The sequence below is a fragment of the Mauremys mutica genome, chromosome 2, assembly GCF_020497125.1.
Source record: "Mauremys mutica isolate MM-2020 ecotype Southern chromosome 2, ASM2049712v1, whole genome shotgun sequence".
Lineage (NCBI taxonomy): Eukaryota > Metazoa > Chordata > Testudines > Geoemydidae > Mauremys > Mauremys mutica.
The window spans coordinates 226,423,672-226,446,108 of record NC_059073.1 but is presented as its reverse complement, the minus strand read 5'-3'; the positions used below and the strand labels follow the sequence as shown (position 1 = coordinate 226,446,108).

The window sequence follows — 22,437 nt, the reverse complement described above, 5'->3', positions numbered from 1 at the left end:
ACCAAGCACTCCAGAGTTTGAAGCACACCGACAATAATGATATGGGACCATAGCTTGATGCTTGACTTGAGTCCTTTCTGGGCTTTAGGAGGCCAATGACTTTTGTGGTACGCCATATCTTCGGTAGCCTACCTTCACTGATGACCTATAGTGAGACTATGCAATAATCATATGACTAAGATTAAGGCATTTTAGTGTTTGTAGTCCTAGATTAGATTTTTAAAAACAGATTTAGACCCTGCCACTTCCATCCTCCGTTGTCAATATTGTGGCTGATATCTGTGTTGTGGTTCTTCTGAAACTACAGCCTCATTTGGGGTCTGTCTATGCTATACTTTCACCTCTGTCAAGTGACCTAGTTACAGCATGGTTGTCTCAGAACATGCTTATTTTTGTAGTATAGATGAGACTGTGACTGTCTCTGGACAGTGCTAAAGGTAAGAGTCCATGTACACTACAAAATGGAACTATGCTTGTACCATGTTGCGCGAAACTGTGTTGGAACCAGTCTTCCTGTATGGTTAAAGTTATTATATAAACAACCTCTGCGCTACAGAAAGGACAGTTTAAGTCCATTGTGAAACATGGTTGTATCCCAGCCAGGTTACAACATAATGATTCTTTACCAGTGTGGTCAGAAAAAACCCACCATGTGTCAGGGACAGTTTTAAACTTTGCGGCTACCTAAGCTAAAGCATGATTACTTAACATGATTACTTATAGCGTAGTTTTTCTGACCATGAAGTCAAGAAGAAACTGTGCTAATAACAGTTGGGCCACAACAAATTTCAGAACTGTTTAAAATGAAACTTGTTTTGGTTGTGTAGATATGGCCTGAAATTACAAATCGGTAAAATCAGCAATTTTGTTAAATTATGTAAAATCATCACAATAGGTTATTTAAAACAAAGTAAACAGTGTACCTTTTGAGGGATTGTTCACTACAGTATTGCTGTAGAGGATTTATTTACTTCTCTGCTCTCCTTTTTGTGTGTTCTGTTGTTGTTTAACCTATTTCTGGGCATTTCTTTATTCATTGTTATCATTTATGTTCAAAATATCTTCTTTCATGCAAGAGAGGAATAACAAATGTATAGCAGCACGAGTTCAGTATGTTTAGCGAGGCAGTTCATTTAACTTCTCAACGTGTAGCATACTTTTGCTACCTCTGGGATATGCAGTTAGATTAATCTATGTTATGAAACCCTTTCTTACTGTGCCCTTGGATACTGAAGGCATTTCTTCACTGCTGCCTAATCCTGTTAGGTGCTGAGCCCTTAACGTTGCATCATCGGTAGGATTTGAAGGTGCTCACCTCCTTTCAGAAGAGCTCAGCACTTCTGAGGATCTGACTCTTGGTGAAAATCTTCGGTCACTCATTAACTTCGGGAATCAGGAATAGCAGTACATTGTTATTTTGAATAAACGTTACGGACCAAATCTGGTGCAGTGTTTCTATTTCATTACTGCCACAGTGAAAGAAGATGAAGCCCTGTCATCTTCCCAGCTTCAACTAACAAGGATGATGCTTTGTTCGGAATAACGAGTGCCACCTACCACTCAGTTGTACCTAATGTGGAAAAGTGAACATTGTTCAGAAATACTTCTCAAGACATTTTTCCTATTATTCTCACCCTGATCAGCATGTTTCCCTCTTGAATACCTTTTAAAACCTGAAAGGTCATGAGGGATCCCTATTTCAGCTGCTTCCCTGCTTCCCCAGCACTACATTCTCTATTTCTAAGTGAGTTCTGAAAAATAACCACAGACGCTTTCCGGATTACGCAAACCCAATTTACGGAAATCCGGACGTATGGAAAAAGTTCCGTAAATTCCATAAGGTGTGGGCTTTGGGGGTTTTTTTGGTGTAATTGTCGGAGATACGTTCCTGACTATATGCAAAATTCGACTTATGCAAGGCGCTCCGGAACAGAACGCTTGCGTAAGTCGGGGAGCTTCTGTATGCAGAAATTTCTCTACTATTCTAGGAAATGTGGTGTTGGCTTTTTGTGCTTATTTTTTTTCAGCAATGTTGCATAGGCATCAATGCACAGGTAGGCTCTTCCCCACTCAGGACTTGTCTATATTCAGTTTCACTGGCTTAATTAAAGGTTCAGTTAATCAGATGCAAAAGACTGTGGATGCTTATATCATCTTAAATTAGGCTTATTTCCTGTTTATTTTATGGGTTTGTCTACATGCACTTTCACAGAAATAACTACAGTGACATAAATTCACACTTTTTGTTATTTTGGTGAAAGTCCATGTGTGGATTTTCTTATTTTAGATTGTTCCTTAAATGGATTTAGCATAATCTGAACTAAGAGTGTCGTGTTGTGATAATTGGGCCTACAAATTTACCCTAATTAAACACTCAATTGTAAAAAGTATATGAAAGTTCTTAAGATGTTACAATAACCTATAATAACAAATGTTGATGGAAAGTAGGTGAAGTCACTTTCAATAGTGAACATAGGCGCCAACTCCTCACCCATCGGCAGCCAAGCTCCCCCCTCCTCACCTCCTTCTGTCCCGTCCCCCCCCAGCATGCCACATCTCCCAGCGCTTCCCGCCCCCCCGCTGCCTAACAGTTGTTTGGCGGTGCTTAGGACTTTCCAGGAGGGCGGGGGAGGAGCGGGGATGCGGCATGCTCAGGGGAGGAGGCGGAGAAGAGGCAGGGCAGGGGCGGGGACTTGGGGATGGGGGTGGAATGGGGGTGGGAAGGGGGTGGGGCTGGGGTGGAAAAAGGCAGGGTGGGGCAGGGATTTTGGGGAAGGGGTGGAATAAGGGTGGGGCGAGGGCAGTGCAGGGGCTGGAAGAGGCGGGCCAGCAGCGGGGCCAGGGGTAGGTGGGGGGGTTGAGCACCCACCGGGTGAAGGGGAAGTCGGCGCCTATGATAGTGAATATTATAAACAGGTGCAATAGAACCAAACAGACTAAATTAGTCTAAACAAAAGGGCCTACTGATATGGTTCGAGAACTGTATTAAAATCATGCTTGGTAAAAACAGAAGATGTAGAACCAGAGAAGATTGGTGTGCCGGATATTAGGCCTAATTGGTGGATAAAATAAAGAGGGGATGGGCTATTTCACCCATCTCTCTTTGTGGACCCTTAAAGAAAGAGGCTGGGCGGGGGGTGTGGGGAATGAGAAAAACAGACATTGGCTACTGGAGTGAGCTTCACTATCAGATCTGCCATCCCCCGCCATCTCCTGGACCTTCTTTGTCCTAATCCTAAGCGATGACTTGACCAGATCAGGCCAGAGAGAGGGATCCAGATGACCTCATTACCCCTATCAGCTCCAGCTGAATCCCAAATGCCACCTGAGATGAAACAGGATTGGACTTTAACGACAGCAGCAATGTCTCCAACTCATCTGAATTAACTACTACTTTTTCCCCCAAAAGACAGTTACCATCATCTAACAGAGACTGCCAAATAGGTTTTTTTTTTCTTTTTAAGACTCTCTCCAGCTAAAGGGAAAGGCAGCAAGGTATGTTGTTAAAATTAAAGCCATATTTAATACTGCACATTTTAAATGCTTTAACTGTTTTTCTTCTTTCTTTATCTGTAATAAAAGGTTTAAAATAATCCTTAATGATGTGTTTGCCATGGTACTAAGAAGGCAGAGGTCTCTATATACCAAATTCTGAACCTCGTTTAGTGCTGTTTAATGTTGGACAGTGAGTGGATTGTGTTAACACCTTTAGCCCATTTATTCCATGTAAATTAATACAACAATCCACATACAGATTTACACTGAAATAACAAGGCTTGACTTTAAACTGATTTAGTTAAATTGGTGCAAACACCTGTGTGGACATTCTGAAACAGAAATAACAGTTCTTCTCCTCTACCAAAGGAAAGTCAGAGTAACTTTCATCACCACCTCTGGTTTTGCTACTAGACATTCTTACGATATTGATCCATATTTCTTTTCTGTTAGATTGCTGAAGAAAGCATTTGCAGTTTCTGTCAAGCTACTATAGGCATTGTGTTTGTATGCATGCCTAGGAGCTTGAGTGTATTGCTCTTTTTAGGGTGATAGAGCCAGAAATGATTGCTAAAGCTTTACTTCATTTAAAAGACCCTTCTCACTTACACCAGTGTAAATCAGGTGTAATTCCACTGAAATCAAGTGAGTCACACTGGTGTGAAAGCAATTGTAAATGAGAGGAGAATCAGATTCTTAGATTTCAATTTGTCAAGTACACAGGGTTAAAGTGGGAAACTTCATGGAAGAATCTGTAATGTCTTAAACCCTGCTGTGTATATTTTATTGCGTGTGAGTGCCTGTGATTTATTCTTGGGTATATTAAAAGGCTAGAGAGTAACAAATTGGGATCCTAGTTAGACAATTCATTTGTTTGTTCTGTTTTCTCAGTAATAATAATAATTAATAATACTGAACCCTCTATTAAATACAACATTTAGAACTTCTCTGAGGCTGTAGATAAAAAGTGCTTATGTTATGCGAAGCACTTCTTCTAAATTCTACTGTGGTATATTCCTTACAAAACAGACTCTCTGCAGCATCAGAACAGCTGCAGTTGTTTTTAATTAAGAACACACCGAATCTGGAATAATTTGGATTTCTCCATTGGGGTCCTCAACTCAGTCTTTTGATCTAGCCACTTGTGAACCAAATTACTGTATTATGCATGAGTGTTATCTTTTTACTATGTGGGGATAGTCACAGTTCCCTGATGCATCTTGCTTGGCTGGTAGACTCTCTCCTTTATGGCAACTGATGTTTGTGGGTTAGTCAGCACTGGCTGCTGCAGAAGGATGTAAGCAGTGACGCTTTTGTGGAGAATTGCCTTCTTGCTGGTACTGATTGGATAGTGCAAGTGATGGGGATTACACCGCTCTGGGTCAGAGTTACTCCATATTTGGTACTAGTGGAGGGAAGGAAGCATTTCTGTATAGATGGGCTTTAGTATTTGCCCTTTAGAGGTGGGGGACCAAAACGTAATTTTAAACAGTCCACTAGGCTCATATGATGATTTAGAAAAGTATTCACACCAATAATGCAGAAATGACAATCTGTGGTAAACACAAACTGTTCATACGTTTGAAGCAATTTGCTGTTGGGTTCACCACATGGCGGTTAGTTCGACTCTGTGTTGACATATGACCACACACAAGTCAAGATAATATATACAATGGTGATAGCAGTTGTACAGGAAGTGGATGTAGCTGGCTTGTAATGCTGATACACTCTAGTTGTTGGTTGATTCCAAGGTGCGCGTGTGTGTGTATGTGTTTTTTACAATGCCATCCATTTTTAATGTGCTGCTGATCTAGAAGTGAAAATTGATTACTTTAGCAAAATAAGAACTGACAGCTGGAAGTATTAAACTTTCATATCTTGTTGGAGGACAAAATTGGAATCATTTTACTCTGCCTGGAACTCAAAATATTTTAAATTAAAGAAGATAGCTTATGATGATTATCTCACTATCCGCTGGAGAATGTTAGGGACATAAGAGATCATATTGCAGACACTCCTTTAAGGAGAAAGGAGTGGATGCACTCTTAAATATCTTGCACCAAAGTCTGCTTTCAGTTGCATCTATACAAATCCACTGAAGTCAATGGATTTGCAAAGAACTGATTAAACTTTCCAAAACAAAACATCACCTCTGAGCTGACAAAAAATAAGGAATTTCAACTCAAAGGGCATTTCCTCCTTTGAAATCATAAGTGCTTGAGAACGGGAGTGTATGATGGAAATACCTTCTCAGTCCCAACCATATTTCACTCCTAGGATAAGATGAATAATTTTACAGCAAGTTTCTTCATATTAAGAGGTTTAACGTTTATTTTGTTAAAACTTTTAAATCTGTTTTTTTCCACTTCTAAAGAATACTATGGTAAAGCATTGCATAGGAAGAGGTGCAAATGGTCCCGATCCTGCAAGTGCTTATGCATGTGGGTTATGCCATGGAGTTCAGTGGGACTACTTCAGTGAGTAGAATTACTGAGGTGCTTAAGTTTTTGCAGTATTGGGCTCTCAAGCTGTAAGCTCCTCAGAGCAGGGACTGCAATTTCCTTTGACTAGTACAATGCCAGTCACATTGGCATGCCTTAACAAATAGTAAAATTCTTTTTTCACAAAAAAAGTCCAGAATTAACATTACAGGTGAAGGGCAGACTGAATATTTAGAATTATATAATATGTGAACAGTCTCCTTTGAGGAGATGACTACAAAGGCAGTAGTACCGGTAGTCATGCAGACAGTTTGGCATGTTTCAGGAGTCTGTTCACTTCATATTTTGTCAAAAGATCATTTTTGATAAAAGGGGAGGGGAAATCATTAAACACCGGGGAACCAGTCCAGTCCAGAAGTCAATGGGCTGTTTTTGAGCCTAGAAATAGGTGAGAAGATTTGAGAGAGAGGCCACTTGAAACTTTAGTAATTTAAATCTCTTCAGTCTTTCTGGATTAATTTTACTAATCTAATGGAATGGAAGCTACTGGCTTTTATCATGCTTATCATTGTTTTGTCTTTGTTCATTGAAAATGCATCTTTCAAATCCTTATCATGGATATAACCCTGAAGACCCTAGCCAGTTTCTAGGGGCTAGGAGAGACCTGTAGAAGACATTGCGCTAGTTGTGGGGAGGGATGAGGAGGGACTCTTGGCTTAGAGCCAGTTAAGACCACTTACCATTTTTTGTGAACCAAAATGTTTTCTTTTCTTCAGGTTTAACTTCTCTGTCTTCCTGAAGGTGCTTTTGAGGCCAAGTTTTGAGACCACCTTTCAGTGGATTTCCCTCTTTGCACCTACAAAACTGCAGCCTCAAAAAAAAAAAATCGCAAGTGCAAAATTATGCTTGCATTTTGCAGGTGCTAAAAGGAAAGGCTGGCTTTTGTAAATCTGGGCCTGTATTTGAAAAACACTTCCCTAAAGCTTCTGTTTGGAAGCGCATGTAGAACATGCAGCAGGAGGAGCATTGTAAATGTGACCCACACTGTGAATCATTGGAACTTGATACTGTATAAATAGTCATGAAACATACCAGTGCCTAGTTTAAAGCAAGAAATTTTCATTTGTGAGCAGGAATTTTTCTCTCATTGCTGGTTAAATTGCCACTATGGGGATTGAACCTGGGATCTCTGGGTTAAAAATAATGAGCCACTACTACTTGACTCTAGGACCAGATCCGTTAGGTTGGAGTCAGTAGCATACTCATAATCTCTTTACATAACCTAGACACTAAAGCGAGAGGGAGCACTAAGCTGTGTTAGTGCGGGTGACATAAATAGTGGAAGCACAATCTGCTGGTAGAGTAAGTCAGTAGCAGACAGGATTTGTGGGTTCTGTTCTCAGCATGGCCACAGACTTGTGTGAGTTTGTACAAGTCACTTATCTCTGTGCCGTAGTGTATCATCTGTAAACTGTTATAAAAATTGTCCATATGGAGCCTGTGCCTTGAGGTTCTTCTGATGAAAGGTGCTGTTTAAGTGGTAATGGTGGTCGTGGTTGCAAGGTTCGTCCTTTGTGTTGTCTTGTCTTATTGACCATAGAATGCCATCCTACCACCTAGCTTTTTTCCACAATTTTTGGATTTTTATTTTGTTTAGCTGCTCATGTTTCTCACCTGGAGAATGTGTCTGAAGAAGAAATGAATAGGCTGTTGGGGATAGTGTTGGATGTGGAATATCTCTTCACCTGTGTCCACAAAGAAGAAGATGCAGATACAAAACAAGTTTACTTCTACCTGTTCAAGGTAAGATGAAGATGTTTCTCAAAATTCAACATCATGCAATTGTATTTCTGCAACTTTAGATACACATGTAGCATCTTGTCATATCTTTCATTCTTTTGTACTTACATTAATTTTATTGTCCTAATGGACCATTATATTTGTATTGACTTAGACAATTTGTAGGTTAAGCTCTCCTTTTTCCAAGATAGTAATAAGGTTTTTAATTTTGGACTAGATTCTGCTACCCTTATGTTGCACAGTACCTAACTTCTGAAGTCTTCCCAGTGATTTCAGAGTCTGGTCCCAAGTCAGCACCCATTTGGTATGTATTTTCTTTCCAGCCATCAACAGCATCTTCCTAAATTACAAGTCAGAAGAAGAGCCAGTTGACAATGAAGCTACTTTAGCTGTATACACATGGTGCATTTCAGAGGGTGAAGCAATTAACTCTGAAGTTAATTTAGCTGTAAACTTAATTTATTACATGTACTAGCAAATATTTCAATAATAATAATAATTAATATGTTGTACCAGTACAAATTTCACTGACTGTCAAATGTTTATATAAAGATGTTAACCATTTAAAAATAAAATTGTTTGTTTTTGATAGCTTTTGCGGAAATGCATCTTACAGATGGGAAAACCTGTGGTAGAAGGGTCTTTGGAAAGCCCCCCCTTCGAGAAGCCCAGTATTGAACAGGTAAAACAGAACATGATAATTTCTGTGAACAAGGACCCTGCTGAAGTGGATTTGGGCAATGTGTGAATATTAGTTCCCTGTATCATTTTGAACAAAGGTGAATCTGAAGTTTGCATGAAGATGATTTCCTCTCCAGCCCCTGGGAAGGGCACTATGGTTCAGTTATCGAATTATTTTCCAGAGTGGTAGCCGTGTTAGTCTATATCAGCAAAAGCAGCGAGGCCTCTCTTGTGGCACCTTAGAGACTAACACATTTATTTGGGTATAAGCTTTCGTGGGCTAAAACCCACTTCATCAGAAGCATGGAGTGAAAAATACAATAAGCAGTGTATATATATATACAGCACATGAAAAGATGGGAGTTGCCTTACCAAGCGGGGGGTCATTGCTAATGAGGCCAATTCAATTAAGGTGGAAGTGGCCTATTCTCAACAGTTGACAAGAAGGGATGAATATCAAAAAAGGGAAAATTACTTTTGTGGTTCTAATGAGGCCAATGCAATCAAGGTGGATGTCGGCCATTTCCAACAGTTAACAAGAAGGTGTGAGTATCAGCAGAGGGAAAATTACTTTTTGTAGTGACCCATCCACTCCCAGTCTTTATGAATTTGCAAACTAGACACCATCAAATTAGGCCCGAATAAAGACTGGGAGTGGATGGTTTGGGTGAGGCAGAGTGAGGGCATGGTTCAGGGAAGGGGTGGAGCAGGGATGGCAAGAGGTGGAGTGAGGTTGAGGCCTTGGGGGAAGGGGCAGAGTAGTGGCAGGACTTCGGGGTGAAGCGGTGGTGGAGCATCCACCAAGAAAAATTAAAGTCAGCAGCTGTGGTTAAAATAGTAGACTTTCTTAGGGCTGGTCTACACTGGAGATCTTTGTTTATTTTGGTACACTTGGCAAAGCCTCATTTGAAGTTGAGGAATATAGCACTGGGGTGAAATCCTGGCGCTATTGAAATTAGTGGGAGTTTTGCCCTTGACGTCAGTGGGGCAGGACTTCACCCCAGCATTACAAAGCAGAAACAACTGAAAGAAAACCAACAGTAGTTGGTGCCTTTTTTAATACATCTGTAGATAGATAACATACACAGAAACTGAGGTTTTGATTCAGCAAGATGCATAAGCATGTGCTTATCCGCAAACACAGGAGCAGTTCTGTTAACTTCAATGAGACTGCTTGAATACTGTGCTGAATCAGGGCCTGAATATCTTTCAAGCAATCTGTGGCTTAATGGGAAGTATACTCTTTTATTAAATAGCCTATTTTAAACTGGCACACTGTGTAGATGTTTCTTTGAGTTTAGCTTATCATAATTCAGTAAAATAACACTCTTCACAGTGGCATTCCTTGTTTTTTAGGAATAATTAGAGTATACATAATGTTATGTACTAAATTTCTTATTTCAAAAAATAATTAGTGCACGTAATGTTATATACTCCTAATCCCTAAAATATACATTTTGTACAGAACTTTTTTTTAGTAGTAAAGCATTTTAAGTTTTCCTTTTGGTTAATTGGGTTAAGAAATCTCTACAGGTTGATATGAGGGGGTAATTCCCTTTACAGTTTATTCAGAAAGGATTTCATGTCAAATGAACAATATTTTCTGGTAAATTCTGGATTGCTATAAAATAAAACAATCTAAATCACACATTAAATTTGCTAAGGCAGCAGTGCTACTTTTTTTTGGTAAGAGTATAAATTGTGGCAGTTTATTTTAATGACACATTTTAATTATCTTTAATTGAGTGTTTATTAAAGGGGTAATATAAAGAGTGCGGTGAAGTGATGTGCATACGCAGTACGGGCAATTCACGAAGAAATAACACACTGTATAAACAGGAGTAAGATAGAAGTACTCCAAGCTCCTCCCACAATTCAAAAGTAGTTGGACGTTTTTGCTTACATGATCAGGAATTAAATATTGTTAACGATATTTCTCTTTAAATCTTCATCTGTAGTCATCAGCACGAATGCTCATCGGCACTGCTAGTGAGGTGTGTCATTAGTGGGTCTGGGAGTGATGGGGACATGCATGCCACCCTTTTCCCCTCCATGTGGGTGAGGAGGAGGGGAAGGGAGGAACTTAGGCTCCCACTGGTGCCTCTCTTCCCTCTTGGGGGCAAGGGGAGTGGCTTGGCTCTAACAGTGTGTGAATTCTGAGCCTGTCCCACCCTCCCCTGCTACCATTGGATGATTGGGATGAGGGCAGACCTCTGCAGAGATGGGGAGGAGGAAGGAAGGGTTGTTTCAGAGATCAGCAGAGGGCAGAAACCATTTTCATGGGGATGATTGCAGGAACATCTCTCCTAGAGCTATTGCTTTAGTCTGTCTGCTGACACCAGAATGCAGAACTGAAATGGATTGCCGTAAAAGGATGTCTTTTCAATCATAAGGAATAGAAACTTTTTTTCTTAAGTGAAAACTTAAATTTTGCAGAAACAGGAAAGTGTTGGTATGACTCACCAATGATTGGGTTGGTCTGACCCTGTGAGTTTAATGAATCCACGACTACATGGCACACATGCAGAATTGGAGGATACAACCCAGAGACTTTGTTTCTGAAATGCAGACTTCCACCGCATCAGCTAACACGTTGATGTATATACTCTTTGCAGGCTAATGCTACAAGATAGTGACACAACCACAAATATTTAATCAGATCTGAATTCCTTCCAGCAGAAAACAGTGTTACACATACATATTACTATTATTTGACATTTGTATTGTGATAACACCTAGAGGCCTGAGCCAGGGCAAGGCTCCCTTGTGCTAGGTGCAGTACAAACATATAGTTAATAACAGCCCTTGCCGCAAAGAATTTAAAATCTAAAGGACAAGACATAACAGGTCGTTGAAGCAAACAGTAAGTGGGCTGAGAGTGGACAACTCAGTGGCAGACAGATTGTGCCAAAACATTCTGCTAAGTTTGCATGCAGTTCTGGCCAGTCAGTAACAGTAATCACAGGTGGTCATCTGCCTAGTCCTTCTCAGATGGCAACATCCTAGCTAGTATGTTCCATGCTTTTCTCAGTCCCAGGCCTAAATCTCAGAGCAGTTAATTTCTAACAAGTAAATGTCAATTTACAAAGAGTACAGCATGGTCATCAACAAAACTGCACATGTGGGGCATCCAAGAAAAAGCGCATGACCTTTCCCCGGTAAAAGTTCTATATCATGTGATGTAAGAGATTTATGTAGCGGTGTATACCCCTTATTATAGGCCAGTCGCTAGAGGGAAATAGAATCAAACACACTTGAGCAGGCATGACTTTCCATTTAGCAGAACCAATACTTCAGTTACACCTCTGGCAGGAGCAAATATTTCAAATGACCCTATGTGTATTTTCTCTGTGTTGTAATACAAGTTCTGTTATATTAGAAAAAAAAAAAGCTAGTAGTGCTCACAGGAGAAAAGATTATGCCTAAATTGTTAAATAATCATCACTTTCACCCTCTGTTTTAAGGGAGTGAATAATTTTGTACAGTACAAATTTAGCCACCTACCATCAAAGGAAAGGCAAACGATAGTTGAACTGGCTAAAATGTTTCTAAACCGCATCAATTACTGGCATCTGGAGACACCTTTGCAGCGAAGATTGAGATCTCCTAATGAAGACATTGCTGGCTATAAAGTGAACTATACAAGGTAACTATGCTTCGCTTCAATTTTCCCTTTCAGAATATAGGCCCTGATTCTGTAGCTAGATGCACCAACAGAGATTTCTTACAACCATTGTCTTTACCTGTAGACCTACTGACTTCAATGCTATCATAAGAGGCCCGTGCTGTCACTTCTATTTACAGAATTGGGGCCGTATTTAATAAATACTCTTAATCTGATTGGATGCTTAGTGGAATGTCGGGCTTCATTTCATGCACTATAAGTTCATGAAGCTTATTGTTTAAAAACCTTTTTAAAAATTTAGAAATCTCAAAGCCTCCGTTTCAAACTAAAGTATGAGAAATGTGCAAATTAATACCATCTTTAAAGATTTGAGAGCCAACTGGTTACCTGGCATTATTAGATTCCTTAAAATGAAAATTCATGTGCATATTTTTACTTCTTCCATCAGAATTCTAAAGAATGACTTATTGGAAAAAACTAATATATTTTAATTTCAGTAAACTTATTTTTCTTAAAAAGTAGTATAGTTGCTTTTTGGATTAACAGCAGAGGTGCTACTTAGTTTTCTGTAATAACAAATGCTCCAAGGAGGGGGCTACAAAGGACTGCAGTTCAAGATCAACAGAGCTCTCCATCCTTACACTGATCATCTTAATTTTCTCACTTTTACAAAACTTCAGTTCCATCAGCTGTATTAAAGAGGAAAGGCAAAAAGTGTTCAGATAAAAAATGAATACTCCTAAGTAAATAAGAATCATTGATACCATAATAGACCACCATATTGGTAGTCCTTATTCCCCCATCTGTGATGACACATATTAGTGTGTGTAAATGAGGCGGGTATGATATCACATCAGACTTAAATCTTGATTATAAAATTAACGGTTACACTGCTCTACATAGTCAACTTTACTGCTGCTTAACCCCTTCAGTGCCACAATCCATCCCCTGGAGAGATGTAACACAAAATGCTGTATTTTTATATTGGTCTGCTAATAGAGTATAACAAAACCCTTTATGGAATGAATCTCTTGTAAGTTAATGGAAAAAAGGAGAATATTAGGATGAGATTTAGTGAGAGAAAGTGATTTGGAGAAAGGGAGGGATGGAAAGTTTAGATAGATTTGGTTAGTCCTAATACAAAAGTGCCATTCCTCCTGCACATATGCTATGATAGGGTATGTCTGATATGCTCCCTCATTCAGCAGCAAGAGTGTTTTTTACAGGGTCTGAAGGTTAGAGAGAGTTTGGGAAGATCATGAACGGAGTTACCCAATTTTCAGAGAAATGGCAGACCATGCAAGTGCTACTTTGCTATATGTGCAGGGGACCTAACCTGGATTTGTATAGTCATTTAATCTTCTTTTGTTGCTAGTGGTTCCAAGGTGGAGGTAATTATCTGGCTTTTTTGTTGTAGGTGGCTGTGTTACTGCAATGTTCCCCAGTTCTGTGACAGTCTACCTCGATACGAAACCACACAGGTTTTTGGGAGAACTCTGCTACGCTCTGTCTTTACTGTTATGAGACGGCAACTCCTGGAGCAGGCTAGACAGGAAAAAGACAAGCTTCCTCAAGAGAAACGAACACTAATCCTCACCCATTTTCCAAAGTAAGGAGTAACTTTGAGATTGTTAACTAGCAATCTTGAGACGTAAAAATGCTTGTTAGAACAACTAACTGGTTACATCTGCAACAGAAAGACTATTTACTCCGATGTTCAATGACACACAGATGTTACACCAGGCCTCTGCTGTCACTTGCACTACATGTAGCCATTTAGTACATTCCTACCTTCTAGTTATATTTAATACAGTGGCTGTATCTCTTTGAGATGGAGTTTTGTTTTATACGTGGGGCTGGTTTTGTTGCCAGAGGGGTTAGTCTCACTTTATACTGGAATTTATGGTTGGACACTGTTTCTGTTTCTTTTTCCTTTTCTTTAGGCCACATAAGTATCAAAGGGCAAGTCTACACTACTGCGCTACGTTGGTGCAGCTGCATCGTGTCTGGTGAAGACGTGCTATGGCGACGGGAGAGTGCTCCCCTGTCGGCATAATTACCCCACCTCCATGTGAGTTGGAAGCTATGTTGGCGGGAGAGCATCTCCCACTGACATAGCGTGGTGTCGACAGCGCTGAAAGTCGATGTAACTTGCGTTGCTCAAGGGGGGTGTCGTTTTCATAACCCTGAGCGATAGAAGTTACATTGACTTAAGCGGTAGCGTAGACCAGCCCTAAGTAGTACAATAGATTCGTTCTCTATTAGTTTGTTTAGCTCTGCATCTTTCTATGCTCTCTCAGACAGAAATTGGTCAAATAAAAGATACTGGCTCATCTACCTTGTCTCTCTCAGCAAAGAGCTGTCAAATGCTAGCATGGATTAACACTAACAGGAGTAAAGAGCAATATAAACCCTCCTCGGTTAGTAAGGTCCAGATTGTGATACCCCTTATTCATATTGAATATGACCTTTCATTACACTGAAGTCAGTGGAACTGCTTGTGGAGTTAAGGTATTTCTCAGGAAGGGAAAGAGGATCACAATCTGGCCCCTAAAGTAAGATGGTATTATGCTAAATAGGGAGCAGATCTCTGGATCAAGAAGGTGCCATGTTTACACAGTTATGGTTCTAATCCAAACTGTACTAGGCTTGGTGGAAATTTAATTTGAAAAGCACTTTTATCCCTGCAACGTCTTGATTTTTCTAAGAAAAGCATATACAAAGATGTGTGAGAAGTATGAATGGAATAGTAAACCTTTTATACACTGTACTCCTGCTCTGAATTATTTTTCTACTCTGCCTTCCTTTGCTACCTAGACTTAGTTCCTTCTGCAAGCTACAGTTTAGAATACTGAGCGAATTCTTATTTTCAAAGCAAAGTTCTCAGCAGTCAAACCTTGTATGGTCACTTGTCCTTTGTTCAACGGTGTCTCCACATGTGGTGGGTAAGCACATGTGCCTTAAAAGTGATCTTTGAGGGATTTGTAATGTGATATAGTTATAATTATAACATAAGTGTTCAAGGGCAACATTTCTCAAATGTAGCCACCATGGCTATATGTGGCCACCAGGGTTTTTTTGTGTGACCACAGCCTCCTGGGTGGTGATGAGGGGGAGGGGGAGGGCTGCCAGTAGGGGTTGGGTCCTGTCCCCCTCTGGAGCCACAAATGCTGGAGGAACAGGCAGGTGGTGGGGTTTGGGCTTCAGATCTGGCGTGGTGGGCGGCAGGCTCCAGCCGTGTGGCAGGGGGCTCCATCCCCTGGCCACGGGCTGCTGCTGTGAAAAGTGATATTAACAAAATACAAATATCACTTTCACACAAACAGACTTACTAGCTAGCAAGTCTTAAAAAAATAAGCAACCAAAAAAAGCAAAAAAAAAAAAAAAAGGGACAAGAACATGCAAAACACATTTTTTTGTTTCTATTCTGGTTAGGTCCAATAAAGAACAGAGAAAACTGTACATTATTTTTATTATTGTCTGCGAAAAAGCCCTACATAAATAAATTACAATGATTTGGACATGTATCTGTGCATATTTCTTTGTTTTTCCTAAACTTAATTAAGTATTTTAGGAAAAAATTGTCAGAGTGGCCACCAGCTGCACTCTGAGGCCACCAAAAAATTTCTTGTGAGAATCCCAGGGCTTGGGCTGTGGGGCTATAAAATGGCAGTGTAGACATTCAGGCTTGTGCTGAAGTCCAGGCTCTGAGACCCTGTGAGGGGATGAGTCTCAGAGCCTTGGGCCCCAGCCCAAATGTCTACACTGCTATTTTTAGCTCTGCAGCCTGAGCCCCACGAGCAAGAGTCTGCTGACTCAGGCTCTGAGACTCAGCGCCATGGGTTTCTTATTGCAGTGTAGATGTACCCAGAGGTTATTGCTTTCTTAACCAAGATAAAATTGTAGTATTTAAAAAAAAAAATTAGGAGGGTTAATTCAGAAGTATTTTCTGTGGTACAAGTTTAAAGTCCTTTTGACACAATGTAAGTATACACATGTTATATCTGTGGGTGTCTAGGCAATGAGGGGAGTACAAGGACCATTGTGTACTGGGCATGTACATACAATATTTCTGACACCTATAAACAGCCTGAACTAGACTTTAACTTGTTGCTATGCTCACTGTCAGTGTGACTGAAAAAGGTTGAGGGCAGAGGGGTGTCTCAACTGCTTAAAACGTTATATAGCCATTTTCAATTATAGTGGATATCAGTTGACTCTCCATGTGGCGTATATGTGTATAAATGTAGTATGTATAAAATTCAGTCCTGCAAACCCTTTTTGAGCAGTCCTTACTCATAGATTTATCACTTTTGTTTTTTGTTTATTTTTTTTAAAGCCAGAAGCGCTCATTAGATTGTCTACCCTGCTCTCCTGTGTAGCACAGGCCATTAAATTTCTCCCAGTTATCCTTAGATTGAACCCCATAATTCGTGTTTGACCAAAGCACATTGTCCGGAAAGGCATCCAGTCTGGATTTGAAGACATCAAGAGATGGTGAATCCATCACAGCTCTTGGGGCTTTGTTCCAATGGTTATTCACCCACATTGTTAAAAATGTGGGCCTTATTTCTAATGGGAATTTGTCTGGCTTCAGCGTCCAGCCATTGGTTCTTGTTGTGTTAAAGAGCCTTATGTACCTGCTATTTAAATCCAATCCAGGCATTAAAACACCACGATCAAGTCACTTCTCAATCTTCTTCCCAGAATTCCTGGGTTCTGTTTCTGGCTCTGCTTCTGACTTGCTGTGTGATCTTGGGCCAGTCACTTTCCCTTTCTGGGCCTCTGTGTCTCTCCCCCCCCGCATCTCTCTTGTCTATTTAGCTTATAAACTCTTGGGAGCAGGGACTGTTTCTTATTATGTGTATGTGCAGCACCTAGCGCAGCGGATCCTGATATCACTTGGGGCCTCCAGATGCTAATGTAATACAAATAATAGTTATACATTAGAATTAATATTAATGTTTGTTGTTATTACTGAAAAAAGGAAGGACCATAATAAGGATTAAAACTGGACTGAGGTTTCAGGAGGGATAAGTAGCCTTTAATACTCAGTGCTTCTATAGCAGCTATTGATCTGGAACTTGCAAAGCACTGTGCAAAGGTAATTAGTCTCATTATCCGCCTATTTTACAGTGGAGAAACTGAGCCACAGATATGGGAAAGGAGGTGGGAAAGCAGAGCTGGGAACTGAATTGGCCATGAAGATCTAGGTTCTTATTTCAGTGAGATATCACTTGGGAACTGAGTGGTGTTTGTGTGTGTGTGTCTGTGTCCACTGCCTAGTGTCTGGGACTGTGTACATATGTATATCTATATGTGTGTGTGTGTGGGGGGGGAGGGGAGATGGGGAAGGTGGTTTGGGTTTTAAACTAATACAATCAGATGGTCTTCCAGCATTAAAACCTATTAACAGTCTAGCTGCATTTACCCCCAAAGACCTTCTGAAATCTTGTACTTGCTGTGGTTATAGGGGGTTATAGGGAGATGAGAGTAGTTGAGGTTGAAGAAGGAAAGACATGGACTAACAATCTCATCTACAGCCTTTTTTCTTAGTGCCCTTGGCAGCACTTTACATAGTCAATATCACTGAATCTCCTGCAAAGTCAGTTTCTCTATTGTTTTGTGAGGTCTCTCACACCGGGATATGGCAGAGAAAAACATTTACAAACAAAAAATGAGGTGGTAAAACCACAAAATGTGGCAGGGGGACCTTGGGACAGCACCTGCAACTCCTTTAAATCCTCTTTTGAAACTGCCTAGGTTACTGGTTTGACCTTTAAAGCCTCAGGGAAATTCACCCCTGGATCCTGAGTCAGTTTAACTGATTTCTCACTCAAATGATCACATTTGATTTCAGTTGGACAATTCACATAAATAATGATTTGTCTAGAGAGTAAAATGGTGTGGTGTCAAGCTTCTGGCCTCTAAAAACCCTTCCGTGTTCCTCAGGATATGACTGCACTGCAGGGGGCGTTGTTGTTCCTAGGATGGGGGTGTGCGGGTGGGCGCACGCGCACACACACACACCCGCGCTCTCTCTCTCTCTCTCTCTCTCTCTCTCTCTCTAAAAGTTACAATGTGGCCATGGAGGCATGGGTAACAGCTAAAGCCAGCCACCTGAGTACAGTGCTGTCTGAGATACTTGCTACATAATCTGGTGTCTAGCCTGTGCCATTGTCATCTCACTGCCATTTTTAGCACGCTAGTTCAGTCAGAACTTCTGCATGTATGTGTAAAAGAGCTAGGAATTACACGGCCCAGCTTCAATGTAGACCTATCTAGAGGGTGTGCAGCTGTCTGAGCTATGAAAGGGAATTGATGTAGTGGTCCTATGAAGACATGCTGGATGTTCTGATGTGTAACATGGCGTGTTATGCTTGTGAGACATTTAATAAAAGAGTGTAAAGTAAATTCATTTTTTCTAAACATACAGACTAATTTTTAAAATGCCATATAAGCACTAGGTGCAATTACACAGTTACATGGAAGTGTTTTCATAAAACCGATGTAAGTGGCTAGTGCTATTGGGATTTTTGTGCATGAACATGAAAGTAAGAATGCAAACTCATGCTAAATACTAGATTTTTCAGAATTAATAAGAAATAAATTTCTTGCAGTTGCATAAGACCAACACACTCTTGCTTGTCAACACACAGCTGTCCTATTAATGCCCTCACTTGTGCTAGCTATGTAAATGTAGTATGCCACCTGTGATTGAAAAAAGTTTTAGTAGAGGAAACATTAGCATCTAGTTAAGGTATATAACCTCAGGTTTTACATGTTCATCATGGGTATTTTATTAAAAAAAAATTAAAAAACCATCCATCAATGTTCAGTTGTAGAATCACTAGCTTCTCCAGTTTCTTCATTCTGTATTCAAAAGATTTTAATGAGAGTTTTAAATGATTATTCTGAAGGAAGGCCTATCTTCCTTTGGGTAGTAGTAATTCTTTGGTGTTTAATATTGCCTCTATATTTCTACATCTAGGTTTCTATCCATGCTAGAGGAAGAGGTGTATAGTCAGAATTCTCCTATTTGGGATCAGGATTTCATGGTTTCCTCTTCTCGAACTGGCCAGCTAGGAATCCAAACAGGTAAACTGAATTTAGGACAGGGTCAGGGAGAGACTGTATAAAGAACACAATACAGCTGCAAAATCTTCCACTGAGAGAAAATGGTGTAATTGTAAGCAGGCAGTACTGGAAATGCAGATTTATATGGCAGCTTCTGCTGAAACCAGTAGCCTGAATATCAGTCCATGTCCAGATGTACACAGGAAGCAGTCTCTCTGGTTCCTCATGGAATGATGAAATACTCTCCGCTGCAAAGGCATACAACTGGTGTCTTACCTCAGAACATTTTATATCTTGTTGCTGTAATACGTACTTTAGCTGTCTTGTTTTTTTAGAGCTCCCTCAAGCATTGCCTGGTGTCCATTGACACATCCTGCCCTATACCAGCTGTTCATCAGCTCAGTTCAGAGGAATGCTTTCTCCTAGTCACGGCTCCCCAGAAGTCTACTCATGGCTATATCAAAGAAGCAGCACTTATAAATTTCCAGGGGAATCTGGAAAAGATGTATCTGTTTGTAGAATATTTAAAATCCATTCATACTGCTCAGTAGTCTGTCTATCTACTAGACTACCAAAGTTAGGGTTGGGGATATTGAAGCATCTGATGTAGATTTTCCTGACTGTCAACTGGGGAAGCATTGTGTGTGTCTGATAATGGGGCTCTTACTACAGATTAGGGACCCTTCTATTGGGACAGGCATGTAACTTTGAGTAATTCCTAGTTTCTAACTAGTATCCAATCATATATGGGCATTGCGAGGTTGGGGTGGAAGACACATGTTGAAAAATATATCTGTAAAAATAGGCAAACTGTTAAAGTGTCAAGTAAAATTAGACGAAGCTGTCCCCCATCCTCACCTAATCCATCCTGTTTATGAACAGTATAAGAGAGCACTAAATGTATCTTGATTATAGAGGCCATTTCATCAGCTAATCTTCAGTAAACTTCAAATTTTGACCTATACTCCTCAGGTGTCAAAGTAGCCAGGTTCTTCCCATGTGAATGCTTCAGAAAACAATTAAAAGGGGGCCTGTTGCTTTTGAGGACATAACAGTAAGGGTTTACAAAGAGAGAGACTGCATGTGCCCAGTTTCCAAGGAACCTCCTTGTCAGAAAATGATTAGTGGCACTAAACAAATCTGAGCATGTGGCATTAAATATATTTTAGAAGGGGTGGAGAAGTGTGGGGGTTTTGTTTTGAAAAATAATTGTATAGCTTTAAGTGGTGCCACAAGAGTCATTTTCATTGGATTTGGTTTGGGTAGCATGTTCATAGAATCATAGCAATGTAGGGCTGGAAGGGATGTCAACAAGTCATCAAGTCCAGCCCCACGCGCTGAGGCAAGACCAAGTAGTATAAGTGGAGTGCACTTCAGTGAAATCATACATCTTTTCCTAGAAGACCCTTGAGAACTAGCTGCTAATCGTTTCTTGACATGGCAGAATGCCAGCTAGCTAGGTAGGTATGTTGAGGAAGCCCATTTTTACTAGCATGTGCACAACACTGCAGAGGAATAAAGCCTGACATTGGCAGTGGAGTAAAATTAGCTCTGTAATACAATGTAAAGGTATTAGAGCTATATTTGTTACCTGGAAGCTTTTAGAAAATATAGTTCGTAAATCCCCATCTGCTCACCACGGAATGTGTCTTGCTGTGCCGTATCAAATTTTAAAATACAATAAAAGAAATCAGAATAAAAAACCCTTTCTAAAAATATATACAAATAGCATTCTTTACCCTGGGTTTTGATTGTACTACCTAACATGGAGTGCTGTTGAAAACCCATTGGATACTCGCTACCAGTGTAACTCTTTGAAGTTGTTTGTTTGTTCTTCCAGTCAGCGTTGTGGTAAATTCTAACGTCTTGAACATTCTTTCTCTTTTATATTGTTGCAGTTATCAGTCCTCCCCCTGTGGCAAGGTCTGTTTCGTATAGTGCAAGTCCTTCATCTCTAGAACAGCCCAACAGCGGAAGTATGAGTCCTGCTTGCAAAGTTTCTTCTTGCCATGATCCAGCTCTAGGTAACTTGAAAGGAAGTTAATCTTGTTTTCTGTTCAGCCTAATTATCACAACATGGTTTTATGTTGTGTCAAACCTATAGTTTTCTTTGTTTTTAATAGCTGTGGCATAGCTGAAATCTCCTTGGGGGATCTTGTTCCTTGGGGGATGGGAGAAAACAAGTCAACTTTAAAGAATCGGTGTCCTTTCTAATGTAGACAAATTATAGCATAGCATTCACCACATGTTGAACTCTGGGGCATATATCTACTCTAATGGAAAGCAAAATGATGCCCAATTTAGTTCAAGCTCTCAGTTATTTACTAGACCATTGTTTTGTTTACAGATATGATTTAAAACTCCCATGTTTATCCAGAAGAAAAAAATCAAAGGTGACCCCAAAATCTTTTTTGAAAAAATGAGGCAGTTTTAGGGTCACATGCGTAATGTTCCAAGTAGTAGGAAGCAGAGGGATATCAGCACATAACTGTTTATGAACTTGCTTTTTTCTTGTAGTTTAAAGTCCTTTGAAGTCATGTTACTGGCTTCCATTCCACTGCTGTGCTCCAGCATGTATCAGCGTAAGCTATTTGGGTTACAAAATGAGACAATTAAAAAAACAACCACCAAAAATATTTGCAACGCAATAAAAAAAATCTTAACCCAGACCCCTTCCCTTCATATGTTGTCTTTGTGCTCCAGAGTGTTTACTTGAAAGCTGTAACATCTCAGTGTGATGTTTATTGGGGCATCATAGCAGAGAGGTCACAGTCCTCTGGCTTCCAAACACAAATAAAAGATAAATTTATAATTAGTCATATAGTGGATAATCTCTGCCCCATACTATTTGGGAGATTCAGCATTTAACTCATTCTTAAAAACAGTCTTCAGTCTGCCTTTACTACATTACATCTCAGTCTATAATTAACACCAGTGTTGTTTCTATTGTAGTTTGATTGGGAGTTTTAATATCTTGGTTTCTTAAAGTTACATATGGTTGAAATATGATATATATACTGTCAGACCAGCTGCACTTTTGTTCCCACAATGAGTTAAAAAACATCAATAGTGGATATTTAGTTCTAAGATATCACAATATGTAAGACAGAACTAGCTTCAGTTTTATATCAAGTTTTGGATAAAATTACTTGAGTTAATTTTTTAAAGGGAAATGGATTTAGTGAACTTTTGATGTTTTGAGGAAAATGGCAAAAATATGTAGTATTGGTAGGGCCCTACCAAAGTCACAATCCATTCTGGTCAATTTCACGGTCATAGGATTTTAAAAATCATAAATGTCATGATTTCAGCTATTTA

The 22,437-nt window shown here is 39.9% G+C and overlaps 1 protein-coding gene and 1 long non-coding RNA gene across 3 annotated transcripts in view; one reads left to right on the top strand and one right to left on the bottom strand.

Annotated features, from left to right (window-relative positions):
- Nucleotides 1–22,437, top strand: part of KAT2B (lysine acetyltransferase 2B) — an 81,614-nt gene that overhangs the window by 32,776 nt on the left and 26,401 nt on the right. For both annotated transcript variants that reach the window (XM_045004985.1, XM_045004984.1), the window contains 6 exons: nucleotides 7,594–7,739; nucleotides 8,329–8,418; nucleotides 11,882–12,063; nucleotides 13,460–13,651; nucleotides 19,034–19,140; nucleotides 21,018–21,143. In XM_045004985.1, the coding sequence (XP_044860920.1) occupies nucleotides 7,635–7,739; nucleotides 8,329–8,418; nucleotides 11,882–12,063; nucleotides 13,460–13,651; nucleotides 19,034–19,140; nucleotides 21,018–21,143 (802 nt within the window). In that variant the 5' untranslated portion in view covers nucleotides 7,594–7,634. The remainder of the gene's footprint in view (nucleotides 1–7,593; nucleotides 7,740–8,328; nucleotides 8,419–11,881; nucleotides 12,064–13,459; nucleotides 13,652–19,033; nucleotides 19,141–21,017; nucleotides 21,144–22,437) is intronic.
- Nucleotides 7,299–14,878, bottom strand: LOC123363707. The gene is made up of 4 exons (XR_006576869.1): nucleotides 14,798–14,878; nucleotides 13,379–13,587; nucleotides 10,881–11,039; nucleotides 7,299–8,076 (listed from the first exon to the last, which is right to left on the bottom strand). It is a non-coding gene; the product is annotated as an uncharacterized LOC123363707 (long non-coding RNA).